The 23,218-nt window shown below is 46.7% G+C and overlaps 1 protein-coding gene across 1 annotated transcript; it reads right to left on the bottom strand.

Moving 5' to 3' along the window:
• Positions 1-392: 392 nt before the first annotated feature.
• LOC139048924 (uncharacterized) lies at positions 393-4,025 on the bottom strand. The gene is made up of 6 exons (XM_070523896.1): positions 3,878-4,025; positions 3,231-3,397; positions 2,777-2,872; positions 2,613-2,720; positions 1,654-1,848; positions 393-1,215 (listed from the first exon to the last, which is right to left on the bottom strand). The coding sequence occupies exons 1-6, from the start codon at positions 3,991-3,993 to the stop codon at positions 749-751; spliced, it is 1,149 nt and encodes a 382-aa protein (XP_070379997.1). The 5' UTR covers positions 3,994-4,025; the 3' UTR covers positions 393-748.
• Positions 4,026-23,218: the final 19,193 nt, after the last annotated feature.

Here is a 23,218-nt window from a genome sequence, read left to right as displayed (position 1 = left end):
CATTGTCACCCTTCTTAATTCCGTATCGACACTTTTGTGCATTTTTGTGGGGGCTTGAACTGTTCAGGGCATCAAAGATTTTATCTATACGCTCACAGAAATTTGCTGTAGCTATGGCTGATGCTGGGAGTTCATTCACATAAACCAATGCCATAATTGCGATGCTAACGGATGAACTAAGTACTTGTGCCGCTCGGCTAACTTTCATGTTGGAAAAAGGTTTCTGGTAGATGTGCCGCTCTGTCAGCTTCGGAGCCAATCGCAACCGCAGTTCATGCGTCGATTTGTAGAGGTGTTCAATGTACGACCAATCGACAACCTCGTTCCCAATTAGTAGCTTATGAGCTTGGACATTGTTACGTGTGGTTTTGACCAAATGAGGCACATCAAAAATGAAATAGACTCGCTCACCCAGAACCTCAAAAAACGGTTTTTCAACAGTAATGCCCAACTGCTGAGCTAGGCTTACATTAGATGTACCTTGATCACAAACTACTGCTTTCACAATAATTTGGACGGCTTTCAGTTGCATAATAATTGAGTTGAGTAATTTAGCCATAATGCTTGCTGATGTCTGTGTGTGTCCTACTGTAAATGCGACTGGTTGCACCCACCTCTTGGAAACACCAGCGAGAAGCACAACCAGTGCCCTGTCAGCAATAGTCGATGACCGTTCCATGCCATCATCTACAAATCCATGGACAACATCCTGACCCGCATCATAAGACAAGTTCTTTTTTAAGATTATTTAGTCAAAAATCAGGGTGCACACTCGATCGCGCGCATTCCAATCCCGAGTGCTAGCTGAAACACACTGTATTATTCCAGGAATTACACCTGGTGACATTCTAATGTTGCGCAACCAACGTCTCAGTGACCGTTGTGTAGGTAGAGAGAAAATTGGTGCCAAAAAACGGTATGCTCGTGGTCCCCGAAAGTTTAAATGTAATGCAAATTTCTTAAGCCAAACAGGGAAGCGCTTGCCTTTGCCCCTCTGCTGCAACCGCATGTGTGTACACAACAGTTTATAAACCTCCTCTGTCACATGCGGTTGGATAATGCCTAGTGCCTTTGAAATGGACGGTGGTAGCTTGCGCTGGTTCTTCCGCAACCGTGAGATAGTCCGCTGGCAGCTTGCTACCTTAGACTGCAGTCGTCGGATGGTCCTCCTAAATTTCTTCGATGGAGAGCCCTTTGCTGCAGTGTTGCAAGCAACTGTAACAGACAAACAGTATGCATGTATTAAGTTATGGGTACTAGTCCTTGATACAATCCTAATTTATTGGTTGCCTCATTTGCAAGACTGCATAAGAGACTAAAGCAGAAACAGACATTTAAGCAATTGTTTTAATTCACAAACAGTATTCCTAAATAGAGGCACTATGACCACAATCACAACTAGATCAAAATTTCTTTGTCAAAGCCGTACGTATTAACTCGTGATAATACTTGACTACACAGCAAGAATATCAAATGATTGGTTTGACTGTTCCTCAAACTTTGCATTAACACAATGAGCCAAATAACAGCCACTATCTTACAGAGACAGACAGAAAAGTTTCATGATATGCAATACAAATGGGTCGGCCTGGTGCACATTCCTCTAGCTGGGTAGTCTACAAATCTATTTACTAGCATTACAAGAACACTTACCAGGGAAGCCTCCTACTGAGCTTGAGGCTGAATCAAGAAAGCTGCTGGCACTTGGGGACATGCTTGGGGAGACCTCAGACGCAAGGAAGCTGCTGGCACTTGGGGAGACCTCAGAGGCAAGAAAGCTGCTGGTACTTGGGGAGAACTCGGACGCAAGAAAGCTGCTGGAACTTGGGGAGACCTCGGACGCATCATCTGCACAAACACAAAGAACAAGATAATTTGCCCCGCTGGCAGACAACTTGAATATCCTACAGGTAATATACTGCAGTGCAAGCGTACTACCAAAAATCTTATGTGTCACGTGCATTCCACGGGCTACAACACTAACAAGAACATGTCCAGCACAATTTTGCGGTACTTCACTCCCACTGCCTATATATGCGACAGTACACAGCAATGGTAGCTCACTTGTTGGCAAGTATTTTCTAAATTGTTCCACAAGATAACCAAACCCAAAGCATTAACAGTTACCATCATGGTCTTCAAACGAAGAATACATTGCATAATTTTATAGATTGTAGGCCATGTGGTTATACAATTCGTTAAACAGAAATCGCCCTATGCATTTACAAAGGTCATGGTCCTGCACAAATTCACGCTATAAAGCTACGTCAATTGGTGATACGAGGAGTAGTGCTACAAATTGTGCAGCCGCTCCTTTCAAACACATGAAGCCTTAACATACAGATACATTAATACGAAACTATATATCAATAAAAAATTATGTCGTATCAAGAATCGCCCTAAAATATATTGGCCTTTTCGAGGCTACCATAAAGTTATCAGCACATCTAATTAGGTATAGCATTGCGTATACATTGCACCTTGACCTTCCGGTTACCGCACGTGTCGCCTTGTGTAGAGCGTGGGAACGACGTTCCCGCGCTTTACGCAAGGGTGCCGCGCACTGTAGTGTCTACACAGAGGTTGAGAGTGACACTTGATGTCATAGTTACCATGAACAGCACAAAACTCAGCTCCAGTCGAACTGCTGCCAGAGATGTCCATTTGGGAGTCTGCAGGATCTAGCTCGCTCACGGGAGCAACGTAGCCTGGTAGGTTTCCTGGAAAATGACTCGTCATTGCCAATTTGTCAAGTAAAGCTTGACGCCAAACTCACCTTCGGCAACACAGCTCGCCGTCACGATGAATCTTTTCTTGTCCTCCTGCACGACACATTCGCCAGCTTGACCCTCAGTTACAGGATGGACGTAACCTGCATGGGTTTAAAAATTTGCATGTTAGTGAGGTTGCCATTAGCAAACACTAGGAACTGCTAGCACCTAGCACGGCAGGGCCTTCAGACTACATGCTGATGCATAAAGCTTCTACCGGATAGTCCTCTGGTGCATTGTTTTCAGGTCAATTAAATACAGAAGCTTTGGCAGGTGCCGCACGAGCAGAATATAAAATATTTAAATAGAAATAAATGTCCACGTGATGCTGGTTTATGCTGCAATTATAGCTACAAAAACTGCTATTGCTAACTATTTTATGAAGACATTGTAACATACGTTAACCACGGCAAAGGTGCATTAAGATAGTGCTAGTGCTGCAACTGTTCCATTGCGCACCTGGGTTAACTGTTGGCACGGCCATTTTAGTGAGCCGTGTGTGCCCTGGGTCCATGAAGTCTTGCGCAGTAAAATGGTCACTGCAAATCTTGTATGATGTGTACAGTAGATTGACTGGCTTTTCCATAAGGTCAGTCCTTCGGGTGTATGTCACCCATGCCGTCGACCTGCGCACGTTTTAGAAAAAGTGTGTTGTATCACTCAATCAGTAATCATTCAATATTTCATGACAGCCCAACACGAGTGCGTACACGCATGATGCATCAGGCATTTAAGAATCCATACATTATTCTGAAAAAAAAAAACAAGTGTACACTGCTTTTGCAATTACCGAACAGATGTAGGGTGCACCATGTCTAGCTTGGAACGATACAATATTTCATATTGCAAATTTTACATAACCACAAAAAATGCCGACAAAGAGGCACAACGTGTGACGTGCAAGAGTATAATGGTTATACTGCTCGTACCACAAAAAAATGAAATGCATTTGCTGCAACAATAAAATGCACACCACTTTTAAGACTCCCAAACTGATCCGTTATGCCTCTCACCGGCGCAACGCGGGTTATAACCGGGCGAAAGTACTTCAAAAACGCTAGATATCTTCGTTTAAATCAGGAGAAACAGAGCTTAACGCAGCAAACCTGTGGTCCCGTGGGATTCGAAAAAAGTGGGTTCCGGGCTTCTTTCGCGTTCTTCCGTTGTTTGTGCACCACGCTACACAACAGTAGCTGCCGTACGAGGCTTTGCAGGAGGCCATCTGTTGAAAAACGTAAATTACAACATATATAATACTTACATAAACAGCTCGGGAAGGCAATACGTGCGAAAGTGGTGAACCGCCAAAATTACGCTCAAGGGCAATTAGCTTTAAGCAAGTTCTGATACTTAAGCATTAAAGTATCAAAAAATAAAATACAATATTGGGGCCTGAGAAATAACGAACTTCTCGCATTAAGATTCAGTACACTCGCAACTGCGTCAATAAGCCGGGCGCGGCAACCGTGCTTCTAAACTACCCCCAAATATAACGACGTTAGTTACAATAACGTTGGGGGCCACAGAATGCGCGAAAACTTGCCTGTCTTAGGCGCTACGACGTAGTACACGGCAAATGCGTCACACGGCCGAGCTGGTTTTCGCTTACTGCGTCAATAAGCCGGGCGCGGCAACCGTGCCCAAAAACTACCGAAATAAGTTACAGTAATGTTGGGGCTCATAGAAAGCGTCGCAAACATCTCCCAGGACGAGGCATTAGACAGTTTTAGTACTGCGTACGTAGCGTACGCAACGGCGTTGCGTACGTAAGATCGCTGCGTTCTGCAAACGCATGTGCAGAACGCAACACAAACGCTACGAGATGCGTACGCGGCCGCTGCGTACGCACGCATCCGATTCTTGCGTGCGTACGTAGGGAGCCTTGCGTGCTGCTCTCGTGGTTCTCGCATAGCTCGTTCGTTCGGGAGAGCGCGAGTCAAGAGTTTCGAAAAATGGCGGTGTCGAAGACGACCAGCGGAAGGCTGTTCTTTTCCGGGGCGTACGACTTGGCTTTGCTGCGCGAAGTAAACGCGCAGAACTCTTTCCAGGATTCTGCAAAGTGGGAATGTATAACCAAAAATATGAATTTTGCTTTTACGAAAGTCTTCAGCGTGCGCTGTTTGCGCGAAAGGCTCGACCTACTCTTGGCGCAGTTCATCGGAAAGGACCGTGCCAGCCCCAGAAAGCAAGTGTTTGCTCTTTATTTTTCTCTATGTGATTCGTGCATTTCATCCGCATTAAAGTAGAGTCTCTTGAAGGCCTAAATATAGTTCGACGAAGCGGGAACGCGCCCACACGTTACATCACGTTAGTCAGATCAACAGCGTCTAGTTTGGCCGACGGTTCGACGTACTGGTGGACACGGCCAATGCGCTCCGACGCGCCCGGCGTCTAACGCTCGCCCTCTTACGTACGTAGGCATTTCGCAGTACTAAAAGCCCCAACGCGACACGTGCTCCTACGTTCCGCAAAGCCCTTGCGTGCTGCGTACGTATCGTCATGACGCAGTACTAAAACTGTCTATTAACTCAATTTAACTGCGCCAGGACGGCGGTGCTGTTTTTCGCTAACTGCGCCACTCGAACTAAGCCTAAATGTGTATAAATGCGCCGCACACTGTCAAACACAATTTCTCACCTTGCCGTAGTCCAGTAGTGCAGTGGTGCCGTGTGGAAATGCAGACGACACGCAAGAGAAGCACAGAGAAGGCCGGGAGCCCCCCAAAAATGGGCAATACCCAAAACAGACGGGTCGCCGAGCACGCGAGCTTCGCACGTACGACCGTCCTCGCTCACTCCTGCAGCTTATCTGACGCCGCGCATGACGTATGCACGCGTGTCTGGCGTGCCGCTAGCTTGTTGCTAGGCAACGCAACAAAAAGTTGCAAAGTATAAGTTTATTTACACGCAAAACTTTTTCACTTTTAGTGCGAGGGAATAAAAAAAATAAAAAGTTGTCTGGAAGTTTATTTCACATTCTTTTTGTCTGATGCTCGCGTCAACTAACGGTTGTTGTTGAAACCAGGCGTGACGTGTTTCCTGTTGCCACTTTTTGAAGAGTGTCCCCTCTTGTTGAATTTCTTTCTCTATGGTTTATGTGCATGATCTAGTGAGCCCACATGTTGTCTTTGACGCATAGTTCTTATTCTACTTTCGCACTGCGCACTTGCCTGCTACGGCGATCCATCGTTACCGTCAATGGAGCCAACGACTCACAGATTGGCTTCCGCACGCCATGTTACACATCCTTCAAAGTGAATATGGCTCTTCCAGTTGTTTTTGAATAAGTGTTTTACTAACATGAAAAACTTTTGAGAGCAGCTGCAGAAGTAGTGATAATTTTTCCATCTTAGCACCTGGTTTTTAATTTGCGGTCTGCAACAGCGAAGAAGCCTAAGTGCGCCGTTAGAATTACACACATTTATGTGGTGAACATAGCACTCGCCATTGCCGCTGTGCCTCCTTGGTCTCCTTTCGGTAACTGCCGTGAAGGTGCACATGAAACCGTGGAGAATTACATGAAAATCTTGCAGCGAGTTGACGCTCAACATTGAATAAATAATAATGGACAAGCTACTCAACAAAAATGTTGAAACCAGCTAGAGCATGACAGACTATAGAAACAATAAATCAGGAGGTCTTCAGCGATGGGATGGAAACCAGCAGAGAACGTTACGAGCGCTGGTCCGAGGAGCAATACGCAGTTCATATATGAGCCCAACGTTGGCTCGAGCCTGCACATCTGTAATAGTTCCCTGAGCAACTACGACGCCTCACAGTGTGCCGTTTTGATGTTGCTCCAGCAGCCACTCTCAGTGCCAAATCTCTCCCTAAAATTTCAACGCTAAGACAAGGGATATGTACACTATTTTTTTCGTAATCCGTTCTTCGCCAATTATGTAGTTTTGGTTGTAACATGGCGAAGCATCAGCTCATGACGAAAGCCAGAACTGATTGTAAATGGCAGTTTTACCGGTCGAGTGCGTCTGAATGAAGCAAAATCAAGACACACTTAGAAGGGGAAACCTTCTGATATCAAATGCAGCGAAATGGGAAGTCAGTTCTGAGGAAACGCGCAAATAAGTGGAAGTTCGGTCAAAGGTAAAACAAGTGACAGTGCAGGGACTTTATGCAACGGTACTAAAAGATATCCAAACCCTCCGCGGCTTTCTCGGAATGAAGCCTTCAAAGCTGAAGGGAAGTCAGAGCATAGAACCGTGAACCATCGCCTTTCCCATTTGGTCGCTTCGCCATATACCATCGCCTTTCCCAGTTGGTCCGTGTACCATATAAACAAAGGGGGAGTCCGGCAGAATGCGATGACAGACCGTATTTATGGGCAAAATGTAGCTTCAAGACAACGGATACGACAACCTAATTCGGGGAAAACGTGTAACGTGAAGAAATTTTCATAAAACAGAACGAACTGCAAAGAAATCATTTTCGTTTCCTCTTCCGTTTCCATTTACAAGAAAAGCAGACGCCAGTTTTACCATTCTCCAAAAATTACAGCACCCGTTGAAGGTCCTTAAGATGAGTGTCATGGGGAGAAGTGTGGGTATCTACCACTCGCACCTTACCGCGTTGGGAAGCACCAGTACAAATATTATGGAGAGAGAAGTGTCTAAAAAACTACCAAAAAAAAAGCTCTTTAGAAACAGTTTTCGCAAAATTTCACGCACAAATGCGACTAAACATCATCGTAAGCGGAAACTATTGATGTAATAACACTATAGAGCAGGAGTGTACCAGTCCACATTACTATAACCTTTGTGTAGTGGGAGCTACCAGTAACCGACACCGGTTTTAGAAGAAAAACATTACGTTATGTTACATGCACACGTTGGATGAAATAAACATCACCGTCTCAATGGGCTCATTGGCGGAGTGGTATTGCAGATTTGCCAGCAGCGACCACCCCGTGAGACGCTGTTGGCATCTCACGGGGTGGACACCACAGTAAGGCCCGGGTGTGACACCCACCGACGCTTCAACGCAGGCACCCTATAGTCACCGCTCTCAGCCGGTGCCTCGGTGCCGGCTTAATGAGAAGCAAAAAATAAAGATGCGCATTGCGTGTCCTCCAGGCGCAACCTACACATGTACGGTGTCCTTCTGGAAGCATGCCACGTTGGTCGCACAACCTGCCACTTCACTCGCCGCCATCGCCCTTTTGCGGAAATAAGTTGCAGGCCGACGGAACGGTTCATTGGCCGCCGTCGCATCCATCTACGCGAGTTTACTTAAGTATTCCTGTATCAGGTGTCGTCTAACAAAGTAGCAGCAATCCTCGTTCATGCTCTCCAGTTGCAGACGGAAATTCTCGCGAGAGTGGCAGACGACACGCCGCTTGACAAAGCCGGTCATTTGCATGAAGGCGTCCGTGTCTCGAAAGCGCCTGACTGCCTCTCGAATCATGGCGGCTGTCTGTGCAGCACTGATCAACGACAGCCGGGCAACCTGCTCCGGGAGTGAGCTGTGACGCGGATCTTGTTCCAGCGCTTAAGCCCAGGAGCTCCAGCTAGGATGCCAAAGTTCTTCAAATCAATATAAGCATAAGTGTGTGGCATCGATATCGATATATTGAAGCGTTGTGCTCTCGCATCACGTGGACTACACAGAGTGTTTAAGTCGACGTCTCCTCCTCTCTCTTCAATAACTGCTTTTCCTACACTTTAGATTTTCAGTAGCCGCGCCAACCGGCGGCACTTACGCCAGGCCGCGGTCAATCGAACATGAAGACTAAAGTTACGAGCACCAATTGCGATAGCAAGTTAGTAGATAGCTAACTGAGTAAGGATAGTAGTTTTATACGCAGTGTAAACTTGTAGGCATTAGCTTAATAACTAAATTAGATATGATATAATGTGTAAACGTGACTGAGTGAGGACGAAGAATAGAAAACGCACACAAAGACAGCGCTGTCTTTGTGTGTGTGTTTCTTTCTACGTCCTCGTTCAGTCACGCATACATATTTTCTCGTGGATTGAAACCAACAAGCGCGCCTACGTGTTTTAATTAAACTTGCAAGCACTCTGCCCCGCGCGCGCAGTATACGTGAATGCATCTCGCTCGACGGGCGCGGAAACTCGCTGTCAAAATGCCGAAGAGAGGAATCGCGGCAGCAGCAGCAATTGAATAAACCTCCGTGCATTTTCGCGCTTCAACGCGAAGGCAACGTCGTAAGCGCAGTGCTTACGGAGCTGTCGTCGTTACGCGTGCTCTGCAAACATGGCAAATTGCTTTGAAGATGAAGGCTGCGCGGACGCGAAGGGGTAGTCTCCGCTCGGAGGTCTTCGCGGCCTCCAATATCTTAGTGTAGAGTAAGTTCATCTCGTGTTTTCATAGAATGCGGAACAGATAAGAACATTAATGGGCATCGTTAGCATCTGTCCACCCGTTAACTTTCATAGCATAGGTCCATTGGTTCGTAACGTCAAGCACAAATATCCAGCTATGCTGCTTCCTTTGGCCATAATTATTTTCAAGGTCAGATGCTTGGCGCCATCAGACTGAGGTATTAAAAGGGTTCTCTGATGGCATGCAGTTACGCTGAAATGTTGTGCAGTGAAGAAATGTAACTTGTGTCCATTCATAGCGCGTAAATGCAGGCTTGCAAGAAGAAGGAGCTGGACAATATAAACGTCGTTGGCCTTGTTGTACTCGCTCTATTTACGTCCCTGATTGAACACCTGCCTTTACACACAACAAATGCCTGCCACATTGCTCTCTCATTCCAGGTATATTTATTTCTCTGTTTAATGCTACATTATGGCCATTGAAATGTAGGGGGGAATGACTGAACGATTTGCAGTAGGGTAAAGCATATACCTATTCTACTTTATACAACTAGAAAATTAAGCCTACGCTTTGTCGGCGAGCCATGATAATTATTGCACTTTCTCATTTGTCGTCACGGCTGTCAAAGCAACTCTGCTGCCAATGGAGCCACATGTATTCGAAAGGCTGACACATGTCATATTAACATGACACATGCCATATCGTTACATCCGTATTTTTAAATAATTACTTTGTTAATCTAACCTACTTTTAACACATACTGCGACATTCTTAAGAAACTTCGTTATCAGCAAATGTTTTGTGATCTGATGTCTGCAGCAGCGAGGAAACATAAAGGCGCCTTTAGCATTAGCAACATTTATCCACTAAACTTACCACTCGCTAATTCGTTCTTCCGGGCTTGGCAGCCTTTCCGTGTTTGCTAGCCGGGACTAGAAACACTGAGACAGCCTGCGTTGAGTCAACACACCCTAGAGGGTTGCACGTCCTTACGGCGATCCCCAGTCCCAGGGCACAGCGACGAGCCCGATGGGCTGCTTGCGCACTGGTTACGCGGAAGCCTGAGGCGACGTTGGCTACCCGATGTGCATATAACCATCCTGTGCACAAAAACGCTATGGAATCGTCGATAACGCCTTGAAAATCTCCAGGGAAATGGCTGAGAACACTGTAGAAAAATACAACACTTGCCTAGGCGTTTATTAGTCACCGGCGTTTTGGACCGAACCTTAGCTCAGGGCACGGACTCTCAGCGCGAGCGCCATTATCGAGCAAAACGCTGAAGAGGACAACCCTCTACATCGTTCCAATCCTTCTCGACGATAGCTTTAGGAATCGAGGATAGTGGTTTTATGGGCCGCGTAATCTTGTAAGCATTCGCTTCCTAAACAAATTAAAGATGATATAATCTGTAAGCCGGTCTGAACGAGGGCTCAGAAATAAAAGGACACACAGAGACAGCGCTTTCTCTGTCTTTGTGTTTCTTTCTACGTCCTGGTTCAGTCGCGCTCAAACATTCTACCATGGATTGAAACCAACAAGCCCGCCTATATGCTTTGTGTTAATAAGGACGATGTCATGCGTGTACATGCAAACATGAACACACATCACTCGATAAGCGCGAAAACTCACTATCAAAATGCTGGAGCGAGGAATGACACCATCACCAGCAATCGAATTGACCTTCGGTTATCTCTCGCTTCAACGCGAACGAATCGTCGAGAACACAGCGTGTACGAAGCTACCGGCAATACGCGCACTCTTCAAACATCGCAGATCGCTTTCGAGTTGAGGCCCGCGCGGGCGTTCACTTCGGCCACGTCGCAGACGCTCGCAATCTACGGGTCTTGCACGGCCACGCCGTGGGCAGCCGCCGACGGAAAAGAACGCCCCCCTCCCCCCCTCCCTCCCGTCCTCTACTCAATTCTGGGCCGAGAGTGGGCCGCGTTCGACGGCTAACTCTCGCACGCTTTCACTCTCACCTACAGCATACTGGGCGCGCCGCCGATTTTATCGACCTTGAAATTTATACGGAACATCACGGCGTCGGCGACGGCGAAAATGCAGCCGGGGGGTCCATACAATTGACATTGCAGAAAAACAAACATAGTAGGGTCGTTAGGCAGTCATCTTTCGCAAAGCAGCCACGACTAACGCTGTTGGCTGCATGCATTCTGTAGCCAAATGCGCGCACCAGACTTTGAATCCTCGGGACAGCACGCCGCACGTGATTCCCCATGTTGCTTGGTTTGGGGTATCGTTTTCAATGGCACTTGCTGCTGTAGTTGGCACCGCATTCTCCGGCTCATCGTGCTCGTTTCCTGCTCGCCACGTGCGAGACATTCAGCTCTCCGCAATTGTACGTGGAGGCACTGACCCTGCTGCAACGGCAACATTTATCTCTGAGCATTAGCGCGGGGGTCCCCGCGCTGCAACCTACGAGCGGAGCATTATGTAGAAGTGCAACCTATCGCAGGGGCTCTCTGTATCACCTTCCTCCCGCCTCCCAAAAGAAAGAGGGGAGGGAGGTAGATGAAACGTCGATCGTTTAAAAACTCAGTTCGTGTCCTTGCAAGGTGTAGTCTTTTCACTTTCACTGATTTAGTAAATTGACATTTTCTGCATTTGATTAAAAAATGAAAAACGTCAACGAGCAACCGCGGCAATTTAAATTCTTTTGCAAAGCTTAGACTGACGCGCGGATGCTTCTTGCGGTTTGCCCAGCAGCAGTTTTGATAGTCACTTGACGAGACTTTGAATTCCTCGCGGTCACTTCGAGTTGCCACAGCACAAAACTCCGCAGAATGTCTTTTTTCTTTTCGAGTAAAACTTCATTTCTTCGGTGGTAATCAAAATGTTAGTGTAAAGTAAGTTCATCTCAAGTTTTCAAAAAATGCAGTGCCGATATCAACACTAATGGGTGTTATTAGCATCTGTCCATACGTTAACTTTCATAGCATAGGTCCACTGGCTTGTGAAATCTCGAATAAACATCCAGCCACACTGCTTCCATTGTGCAAATTTATTTTCGAGGTGAGGATCTCGGAGCCACGAAACTGGGATATTAGGGCGCTCTGATGACATGCAGTTTTGGTGAAATGTTGTGTAGTGAGGAAATGTAACATGCGTGTATTCATGGCGCGTAATGGCAAGCATGGAAGTAAAATGAGCTGGACAACACGAACGCCGTTGTCCTCGGTCTATTTACGTCCCTGTTTGCACACCTGCCCCCACAGACAAAAAATTCCTGCCACATAGTTTTCTCATTCCAGGTATATTTATTTCTGTGTGTAATGTTGCGTAATGGCCAATGAAATTTACTGGGGCATAGCCGCTAACAACCAACAACAATGAAATCTGCAGTAGGTTAAAACTCATATTTACTATTCTTGATACGTGTGATCAAGCAAGCCTGCACGTAGTTTTCTGGGCATCAGCTATTTTGTACTCGAGGTTTTGTACCCACCATATCCGCATGCACGGGTGATGGAGCCAGCTTCCAATAGATCGGCTCGCACATGTAGCTACATAAGGCCTTCAAAGTGTATATAGCTAGATCCAGATTTTCGGAAATATAATTTATGAACACAACAACCTCTTCAGAAATGCTGCAAAGCTCATGATAAACTTTTTTACCAGCAGATGCCTTTTAATACAGTGTCTGCATCAACGAAGGACTTTAAGATTTAGGTGCACGTAAAGAACCCCAGATGGACGAAATTTACAGAGTCCTCCACTACGGCGTGCCGTATAATCATAAAGTAGTTTTGGCGCGTAAAACCCCGTATTTTAATGTTTTTAACGAAGGACTTTAGTGCGCCATTAGCTTTGGCCACGTTTATCTAGCAAACATAGCGCTGCCCAATGCGGGTGTTCCGGCTTGGCACGCTTTCGGAGTTTTTCCTGCCGTGATTACATTCGCGGACAACTCCGTGTGGCCGTTGAGTAAAAGCTACGAGGGCTCAGCTTCTGCACTCGTGTTACCGCGCCAAGTAGTCCGCCAGCGTTTGACGATGCTTTCGGTTGCTCGGGACAGACGCTTAATCGACGCACCTTCCACTTGCGGCGGTTTCGCGTTTGCCCAGACGCGAAAGGGAAAAGCCGCAAAATAAGTAAACCTTTACATACAGTGGCCTGTCTTGTCCTGTATAACGGCTGCTAATCAGATGCCTACATTTTCTCCTCTGTTGCTTAAACTAACGTGAGTGAAAACACGGCATTCTTTTCAGGATCACTCCCTCCTGTGCGCGCTTCATTAGCTCTCCCTTCATTAGACAGGTTTAGTTTAGCCTACGCTACACCATTGTGTACGCTACTATATAGCGGGCCGTCACTGCGCATGCGTCAATGCGTGGTTTGCAGAGTTTGCGTGAAACATGGCGGCGGTCCTGGCTACCCGCTTCGAATCGAATTAGGCGTTGCTTTTGTAAAATGCGCTTCGTTCGTAGAAATGACTATAAATGGCTTTCGCTTAGTCTCAGGCCGCTTCGGCGACATGGTATTATGGATAACCTTGTGGTGTTTTCGAGATCGCTTCTAGTTTCGAACGAATCGAAGCCTAAAGAAAGAAATGGATGTTTGGATGGATTGTATGCGCGTCGCCTTTGGAACGGTGCGGTGAGTTGCGCCACCAAGCTCTTGCTATTATAATGCTTGGTGTCCTACCTCAATATTCGAAAAACATTCGAGATGTCATCGCCACCTATTGGTACAGTCGTGAGATAACCGCAACAAAGGCATATGGCCTCTGAGGTCCGAAGACCTCGCACAGCAACTAAAGCTGTAAAAAACGTGCGCTGCTTAGTGTGCGCTATACTATAGCATATCGCGTACGGTATAGCTGTGTATGCTAAACTAAATCTGTTCATTATCATAGAATGTTTATTATCATAGAACACCTTCTAGAGGGTTGGCCGCCCTTGCGTCGATTCGCCACTCACATGATACTGGGACAAACCGAATGGGTTGCTTGCGCACTGGTTAGCCGCATGTCTGAGGCAACGTTAGCTACTCGATGAACGAATAACTATTCTGTGCATACAAACCTTATGTAATCGTCAAAAATCACATGAAAATCACAGGGAAATTTCTGACACCACTATGGAAAAAAAAGGGTATGCGCAGGTCACCGTCAAGAACATTGAAACCGGAAGGAATGTCAGAGATTACACCACTCAAACAATAAATGACGAGGTTCTCAGTGACGTGATGTAAACCGGCAGACGGCGTTACGAGCGTTGGACCGACGAGCGATACGGAGTTCATATATCAGTCCAACGTTGACTCAAGCCTGTTTGATAAAGCAACCGAGATGACTCACAGTTTGCCGCTTCCACCTTACTGCACTGCCCACTATCAGCGTCAAATCATTCTCGAAGCACAAAATGCTGCAACAGGGAATGCATGGCCTACTTCTCTTTTCGTAAGTTGTCCTTCGCCAATTATGTGAATCTCGTTGTATCATAGCAACGAAACAGCTTATGGTGACAGTCAGAACAGATTTTAAACGCCAATTTTGCTGGCTGAATGCGTCTGAATGGAGCGAACCCATGAGACACTTCAGAGGGAAGCGCACGAAACTTTTGGGGAACCCTTTTGATATTATACGTCGCAACATGGAAAGGTAATCATGCGAAAACCCGTAAAGAGTTGCATGTTACATCAAAGGGAAAAAAACGACTGCGATACATCCGTAGAAAATAAAGACTTTGATGGATATGAGCGCCGAACGTGCACGTTTGCGCAAGCAGCGAATAGGAGCCAACGCGACGTATCATTCACACCTATCCATGCTATTGTGGACCAGCCAGTGGCCGCCAGCCGGCTACTCTGCTATTTCTCGCGAGCAAGAGAAGCTGGAGACGTTGTTCGATCTGATATAACTTCAGCACCAATGAGCCTGTGTTGAACTTTTGGTCGAAGTGGTTTGGTATGGTTTCTCAAAAAATTCTCCTTCGTGTTCTGTTCCAACACGACTGAAAAATATTCTGGTGCCACAACAATCGTAAATGATTTCGAAAGTGTGAAGTGAAAAAAAAATGTTGACAGCTGCATCTCTCACACTCTAGAGACCGTACACCAAACGCCTAGCGTGTTCCTTCAATATACGGCTGTATAGGGAGTATTTTAACCACAGAGAGAAGGGCTTACAATACGCAATGCTCAATATTATGTCTACAGAACTTTTGAAGACAAGGTCTTCTAAGCCGACTTCACATGGTTATGGTGCATCTGAGGTCCGGTATCTCTTGTAACCGTTTCCGAATAAAAAAACCTTGTCGCTCCTCCAGAGAGCCTTAGCGAGTCGCAAAAAATATCAAAATCAAGGTCTCAGAAGGCGAAAAGCAAGTGTTAGTCGCAGAGTAGGTAAGAGTTACGGTGTGGGTTTAATAAGCGTGAAATTTGGCAACGAAATTGCGCCTGGAAGATTGCCGCGGCTGCGCCCACCGGAAGCGAGAATTAGCCGCAGAAATCTCAGTTTTACCGGATGGGCGTAAATTGGCGCCAATATAGTAAAGAATTTGCCGCATTCCACTATATCTCTGTAAAGAGTACTCTGGCGTGTATATATACAGCATGAGGCATCGCCGCCGTACGGCATATTTTTGGGAAATTGCGCGCATTTGCTTGGCCGAAGTGGGTATCGTGTAATCCGGCCAATGGTATCCGGAAGGCGGCTGCGGTTTTCTCCACAAGAAGGGAGGTTTACTATTAATTGAAGTCGCAAATAAGATGTTTTTTGTTGAATGAGTGAAGAACCCTTTAACGCAAGTGCATATTTATTGTTTCACGTTTCTATGTTTTCATTGTATGCTCTTAGTGGCCAGATCTGTATTTGATTTTATCTTGCATTGTATATCATGTTCACTATTTCAAGATACCCTGTGATATAAAATCTTTCAAATCGTTACTTTGTAAATGTATCACTTTGCCTGCTCTCTGTATGGTCCCCAGGTCCCCTCCACTTGTCTATAACAATGTTTATGCCTGGAGGACCCCGAACATTGCGTTGGAAATAATCTGAACTGAACTGAACTGAATATAGGTAAAATTAGCGTTGCGAACGTAATTCGCGCCATTATAGCACAATATTAACTGCATTGCACCATTGGCAATACAATCTACGGCATGGGCCCACCTGGCCCACCTCTGGGGTTCAAAAAGAAGGGAGGGGTGTCAACCAAATGTCGACGCAAACTGAGACAAGGTAGGCGTAATTGTGATTCAAATAGGATATGACAAAGATATGACATGAGCGAACGACGAACATGAACATCGAACATCGAGAAAGACGTCGAAACTTGCGCCATTGTCCTCAGTGCCCCCTCCCGCTTCCTCAATAAAAGAAAGGGGGGTAGGGGAGACCACTGCCATCGCAAGGTTCAGTGCTTTTCTCCAGAGTATAACTTTGTTTATTTTTTTGCTAGGTATCAAAATCGTCACGTGTGGTTTCGTCGAAAAGATTTGTTTTCCTCCAAGCACGGCAGCCACATTCTCGCCGCTGGCGCTGATGGAGCCTCAATTGTGTCGCAGTCGCCACGCGGAATCCTTCTCTCGTTGGAACAGAAAAGAAGGTTGAGCATTAATTTTTAAGGTCAACAGTTTTCACTAAATAGTCGTCAAGAATAGCAGAGCATGCGCTTTGAAAGCGTGGCAAATGGGAAAGCACATAAAGCGGCGGTCCAGCGCACAAACAAGCTGAGTCCGTGCCAGTTCGTGAAAGTTATCACTGTGCTCTCACCACGTGCGTCTTCGCATCCACTTATTTCGTCGTGACTTGAATGAGACATTGTGACAGACGCCATTGGCTCGGGGTCTGAGATTTTTCCAATAATAACACATGAGAAACGAGAACTGCGGCTTCTCCGTCCAAACAATAGTTACATATCGATTAATAATAAAACGTTCCTCGTTCGAACATTCCGTTCCTTCCCTCGGGAGGTATCCGGTGTCGTTTTCGTTGCCTTATTTATTAGGCCATTGCTGCCCTCGATTAGGAAATTATTAAACCTCAACGAGCAACTGTGGCAATTGGAATTGTTCTGGCAAAGGGAAGACAGGTGTTCGCGCTTGTGTGCCAGCACCCGACATTGCCTCATGATGAGACCAGCGATTCTTACGGCTGCGGCTTGGACTTTGGTTACGTGCGCTTGAGCGCCAAGGCTCCACTTAACCTTCACATTGAGTTACATGAGCTGAAACACGGAAGAAATTTTTTCTTCGTGTAAGACTTGATTTTTTGGTGGTAATTATATTGATATAAAATCCATCTCGAGTTTTGACAAAATAAGGTACCACTGTGACCATGCATAGGAATGATTCGCATCTGTCCATAGTGGATTCGTCCTTGACATCAAGAATAAATATCCGACCTTAGTGCTTTCCTTCGTAAACTTTTTTTTTATGCTTAGACCTTGGAGCCATGAAATAAGCAGCTGATGTATTAGGGTGCTCTGATGGCATGCAGTTCATGAAATGTCGAACAATTAGTAACAGTAACATACCCATGTTCATGACACTTAAAGGCGGGCTCCAAAACATGGCAACAGAAGAAAAAGACGGACAACACAAACACCATTGTCTTTGTTGTCCTCGTTCGAATTACGTCGCTGTTTTCACTCCTGTCTTTAATTACAAAGAATCCCTGCCACATTGTTCCAGCATTTAGAGTACATTTATTTATACTATTCTAAACATATATTTTATTTGCATGCTCTAGCAAGCCGACACCATAGTATTTTTCTTTCTCTATGCCGACACGTTGTCTTTGAGGTATAGCTATTATAATGTCCCACTTTCATGCAATCTTCCTATTGATCATTTATGAGCTTGTGCTGGCAGCGCCAATGGAGCCAAGAATTTATAGATTCGCTCCCACACGCCACGTTACACATCCTTCAAAGTGAATATGGCGGTTTCCTTTGTTTTTGAATGCATGTTCTACTACCATAACAAACTTTTGAGAGCGACTGCACAGATAATGAGAAATTTTCCTTCTCAGCACATGCCTTTTAATCTATTTTCTGCAACAGCAAAGAAACGTAAGTGCGACTTTACAAGTACACGTGCTTATCTAGTGAACGTAGCACTCGCTTATGCGGCTATCCCTGCTTGGCATCCTTTCGGTAACTGCCATGAAGCTCCATATGAAATAGTCGAAAATGCCATGCAAATCTGCAGCGAGATGACGGTCAACCTTCTAGAAGAAATAGTTGAGAAGGTGCCAAACAGAAACACTGAAACCGGCTAGAATATGACATATTAGGCTATAGAAACAATAGATGAGGAGTTCGTCAGCGACGGGATGGAAACCAGCAGAGAACGTTACGAGCGCTGGACCAACGAGCAGCACGTAGTTTATATATGAGCCCAACGTTAGTTAGCTCGAGCCTTGACGTCGTGATGGTTCCCGAAGCAACCACGACGCCTCACATTTTGCCGTTTTCACGTTGCACCAGTGATCACTATCAGCGTGAAATCCTTCTCCAAAATTACAACGCTAGGTCAAGGGATGTATAAACTAATTTTTTTTCCTAAATCGTCTTTCGCCAATTATGTGGTTTTCGGTGTAACGTGGCAACGCATCTCCTTATGGTGAAAGTGAGAACACATTGCGAACGCCAGTTTTACCGGTCGACTGCGTCTGAATGAAGCGAACTCAAGAAACACTTAGAACGGGAAACCTTTTGATATCAAATGCCGCCTATGGCCAGTCAGTTCTGAGGAAACCCACAAAGATGTGGAAATTTCGTCAAACTAAAAAAGAAGTGGCGCTACATGGACTTTAGTGCAAATCTATTTAAAAAATATGGAGACCCCCAGCGGCTTTCTCGGAAAGAGGCCTTCAATGTTGAAGCGAAGTTTGCCTTCGTCAGAGGAGGGAACCATCAACCAATGATTTTCTGAATCGGTCGCTCTACCATTTCAGCAAGCATGAGTCTAGCAGATTGCAAGGCGAGGCCGAATCGATGGGCATCCTGAACCTCCGAGACACCGAAGACGAGAACTCAATTCGGGGAAAACGTGCGAAGTAAAGGAATCTTCATAAAAGAGGACGGAACTGGAAAGAAATCATTTGCATTTCGTCTTCCGCTTCATGTTGTGTACAGTAAAGGCGGATGTCAATTTTACGTACCTCCAAATATTGCAGCACCCGTTGAAAGTACGTAAGATGAGTGGCTTAAGGCAAAAGTATCGGTACTTACCATTCAAGCCTAACCACATTGCGAAGCACCAGTACAAATATTAGAGAACGAGAGGTGTCTAGAAAACTAGCGAACAATGCTTTTTGTGTAGATTGTTAGCCAAATTTCATGCATACGTGCGAAGTAACATCGACGTAAGCATAAATATTGGCATGGTAAGACTATGAATCACGAGTGTTTCAGTCCATATTACTAGATCCTTTCCGTAGTGGTAGTTATCAGTAAGCGACACCAATTTTAGAAGAAAAAAAACACTCTAAGAAGCATGCACACGTGGGAGAAATAAAATATCCCAGGCATAATCAGCTCAGTGGCAGATTAGTAGCGGTATTGCAGAGTTGCTAACAGCGTCCACCTCGTGAGACGCTGTTCGCGTTTCACTGGTGGGACGTTTGAGTAAGGGTGGCGTACCCACCGACGCTGGAAAGCGTGCACTCTATGCTCGGCGTTCTCAGCCGGCGCCTTGATGCCGGCCTTAACAGAAGAGAAAAATAAAGATGTGCTAGACACAGAAATAAGATAACAGTGGTAACGTCTCCGTCTCCCACTCCGGAGACCCTGGTTCGATTCCCACCCAGCCCATCTTGCAAGTTTTTTATTCATGAAGTGCCTGCTGGGATTCATTGCTCACGGCCAACGCTGCCGACGCCAACACCGACGCCGACGACACCGGCTTTTCTGCGACACGAGCTCCTTAACGCTGTCGCGTTAAACGTAAGATACCCCACACGCAAGCTCGACATGCGCAGTATCGTTATAGAAGCATGTGACGTCGGTCGCCCAGGCCGCCGCCCCAGTGGCCGCGTTCGCCCTTTAGATGAAATAAATGCGAGGACAGCGGAACGCATCATTGGTCGCCATCGCGTCCTCTTACAACTGTTTCCTTCATGTATTCCAGCATCAAGTATTGCATCACGAGATACCAGCAATACTCGTTCAGCCTCTCCATTTGCAGCCGGGAATCCTCGCGAGAATGGCCGGTCGCGCGGCGTTTGACGATGGCGGCCATTTGCATGAAGGCGTCCATGTCTCGAAAGCTCTGACACAGTCTCGAATCATGGCGACTGCCTCGGCCGAACCAACGCGATGAGTTACGGAGCCGCCACGTGTCGGAAGCGCCTCCCTTGCGCAGTATGAGGGATCACGCGGCGCGCTCCTCATAGGTTTCGCTTACGGTGCTCAATGAAACAGCCCGCGGCAGCCCTCCTGTACATTTATGTAGGTACTCTGAAAAGGAAGGAACTTTTCGACTGTCGATATAGTAAGTCTCGGGCAAATTGAAAGCACAGAAGCCTTTACAGACGCTATCTCTTTACCGCATACGTACAGTGAACGCCACTGCGTGCGGTCGCCGTGATGGAGTCTCCCGAAACGGCTTCTTGCAAGCTATGTGAAATATGTTCTTATAGTGGGCTGTCTGTATAGCCAAATGGGGCATAAAAGAGTAAAGCCTCATTGCAGCGATCACACGGGTTCGCAGCGACCGACTGCGCGTCTGCATGCATGTCCTCGAACATTGTTTTGCTTCCGTTATGAGCGCGTTTTTGCAGTGCCGCGAGCTTTAGGCCGCAGCGTATGAGCATTTGAGAGCACGCTAGCAACCATTGTTGCGTGGCCGCTATCATAACTGTTCAAAAATAATTTCGCTATGGAGACTTTGACGCGTACAACGACTGTGATGTGCCGTCGCGACGATTCAATCTTTCCTTGTATCCTGAATTCTTGGACATTTCAATATTATTTCTCAAGTTGCCTCGCACTGTATGTTTATCGGTCTTCTCAGCGTGCGATTTCCCACTGCTTCTTTTTCATAATCCAGTGCATTAATTCATAACACAAACATGACCATGTGTCATGCTTCTTTATGCGCTTCTTACCGCTCCCTTTCCATTCCAGTGAACTTGCCAGAATCTAGTATTAACAATTTCATAGACCTAATAAAGCGTCATGACATTAGCTGGGCAGCGGGCGCAGGCGAGCGCCTCAGTGCACGTTTTTTGCTACTCACCAAACATCGCGCAGTCCGGGGGGCTGTAGCAAAAATCTTCCTCGCGTCTGTGCTTGCTGCATACCCGAGTTGCATCCGATGGCTGTCTGCAGGTCCTAAGTTTCGCCAGCCAATCTTCATGCAGCTCCTAGCCCTGCGGCTACACGTGAATAAGGCTGACACCGGGCTCCATTGCGTACGTCCGGCACTGCGGCACCGAGCAGTAGCCTGCGTTGTTGCACAACTACAAAGGCAGCCCCTACCTATTATAATGCTTTCAAACGTCGTCAAGCAGACAGCAGAGGCGGTAAAGCCTTGGTGCAGGTGACTTTAAACTTTCGTTTTCAGCTCGTTTCGGCGCTTCCGGAGCAGCCAACGCGTTCGCTGTGTCCGCGTGATCCTTCATGCCACGTCACGCCGACGGTGGCGCCAGCTTTTCGAGTGGTGGAGCTCGCCCCCAATATTTTATGCTAGTGAACACTCCCCCTCCCCAGTGAGAACCGTTGGTGCGCCTTAGTTCAGTGAGCTGCCGCGATGCGACGCTACCCAGAAGGTACGAATAATTCAGCTACGCCTGCTTGCGTAAGGCGGGCCTCTGAGCGCGCACCGCTGCCGTTCTCCGTGAGAAGTGTTAAGGCGCTCCGTCCGTGCATCTGTCAGGTGTCGGATTATTACGCGTCTCTCAGTCTACCTCCGGCTTCCGTTGGGAGGAGCCTCGCCAGATGGTACTCTCCTCCACGGCCGTATAAAGCAGGCGCGAACGATTGCCAGCTGGGGAGAGTAGGAAGGGAAGATAGGAGAGGGTAGTGAACGGTAAAATCGGCCTTATCTGGCCGGCATTGAAAAAAGAAAAATCGCAAGTCCGCCCGAAATGCGAAGCACCGATTGCGATATCAAATTAGTAGATAGCTGTATGAAGTAAGCATAGTAGTTTTATAGGCCTTATTACGATCTAAACATTCGCTCACTAACTAAATTGCCAATTAAAAAATATGTAAGTGTGACTGAACCAGGGTGTAGAAAGAAACGGACACACAGAGACAGCGCGGTCTTTGCGTGTCTCGTTCGTTCTACGTACTGGTTCAGTTCCAGTTACCCATTCTGTCATGGATTCAAACCAACCAGCCCGTCAACGTGTTTAAACTAAATTAACCAGCACGACGTCACGCGCGTTCAGGTAAGCATGAACACGCGTCGCTCGATGACAGCGGAAACTCTCTCTGAAAACGCTGGAGATAGGAATCGCGGCAGCAGCTTCGAGCCAATTCACCAACGTGCATAGGTCGCTTTAACGCATACGAAACGTCAAAAGCACAGCGCATAGAAAGCTACCCGCACTACGCGCACTCTGCAAACATCGCAGATATCTTTCGTACAGGTATAAAAACATATTTCCTATCGTAAAGTGTCCTTCCGCTTTTCCGGCAGAACTGCGAATTTTTCTAAACATCCTGATGGACGCCGTAAACAGGCGCAGCCAGTACCGCGGCGGCAAAGCAGAATCTGAAAGCGTGTGAACGAGCTCGCTGACGCTACATTGATCTCGACGGTGTGACGCTTTGTAATGGTGGTGCTTGGGTAACCTTGGCAATGGCTTCGCTGTATACATCCACTTTCACACGGTGGAATGGAGGTGCACTTTCTTCATGCCTATTCTTGACTTAATTCGTATTTTAATAATATCGTCTTCCACGTACAATTACGATGTGCCCCATCTAGTTCCCGCGGCCGTCCTGCAACGTAGGAGACGCTCGTTGTATTCGTGCGCAGACTCCGCAGCCACACCTCCGCGTTCTTACGGCATAAATCCCGAACATTTGTCGAGGTGTCTCGGCTCTTGGCTCAAATGACGCGAATCGCGCATTTGGACGAGAGGGCAAGAAAATTTATTTTAATCCTCCGTGCGAGACTGACCTCGCGAGCTCCGGCAGTCATCTTGTCATGGCCGGAGCGTAA

The sequence above is a fragment of the Dermacentor albipictus genome, chromosome 8, assembly GCF_038994185.2.
Source record: "Dermacentor albipictus isolate Rhodes 1998 colony chromosome 8, USDA_Dalb.pri_finalv2, whole genome shotgun sequence".
Classification (NCBI taxonomy): domain Eukaryota; kingdom Metazoa; phylum Arthropoda; class Arachnida; order Ixodida; family Ixodidae; genus Dermacentor; species Dermacentor albipictus.
Note: the sequence above shows the minus strand (reverse complement) of the source record. Positions and strands in the feature narration are given on the sequence as shown.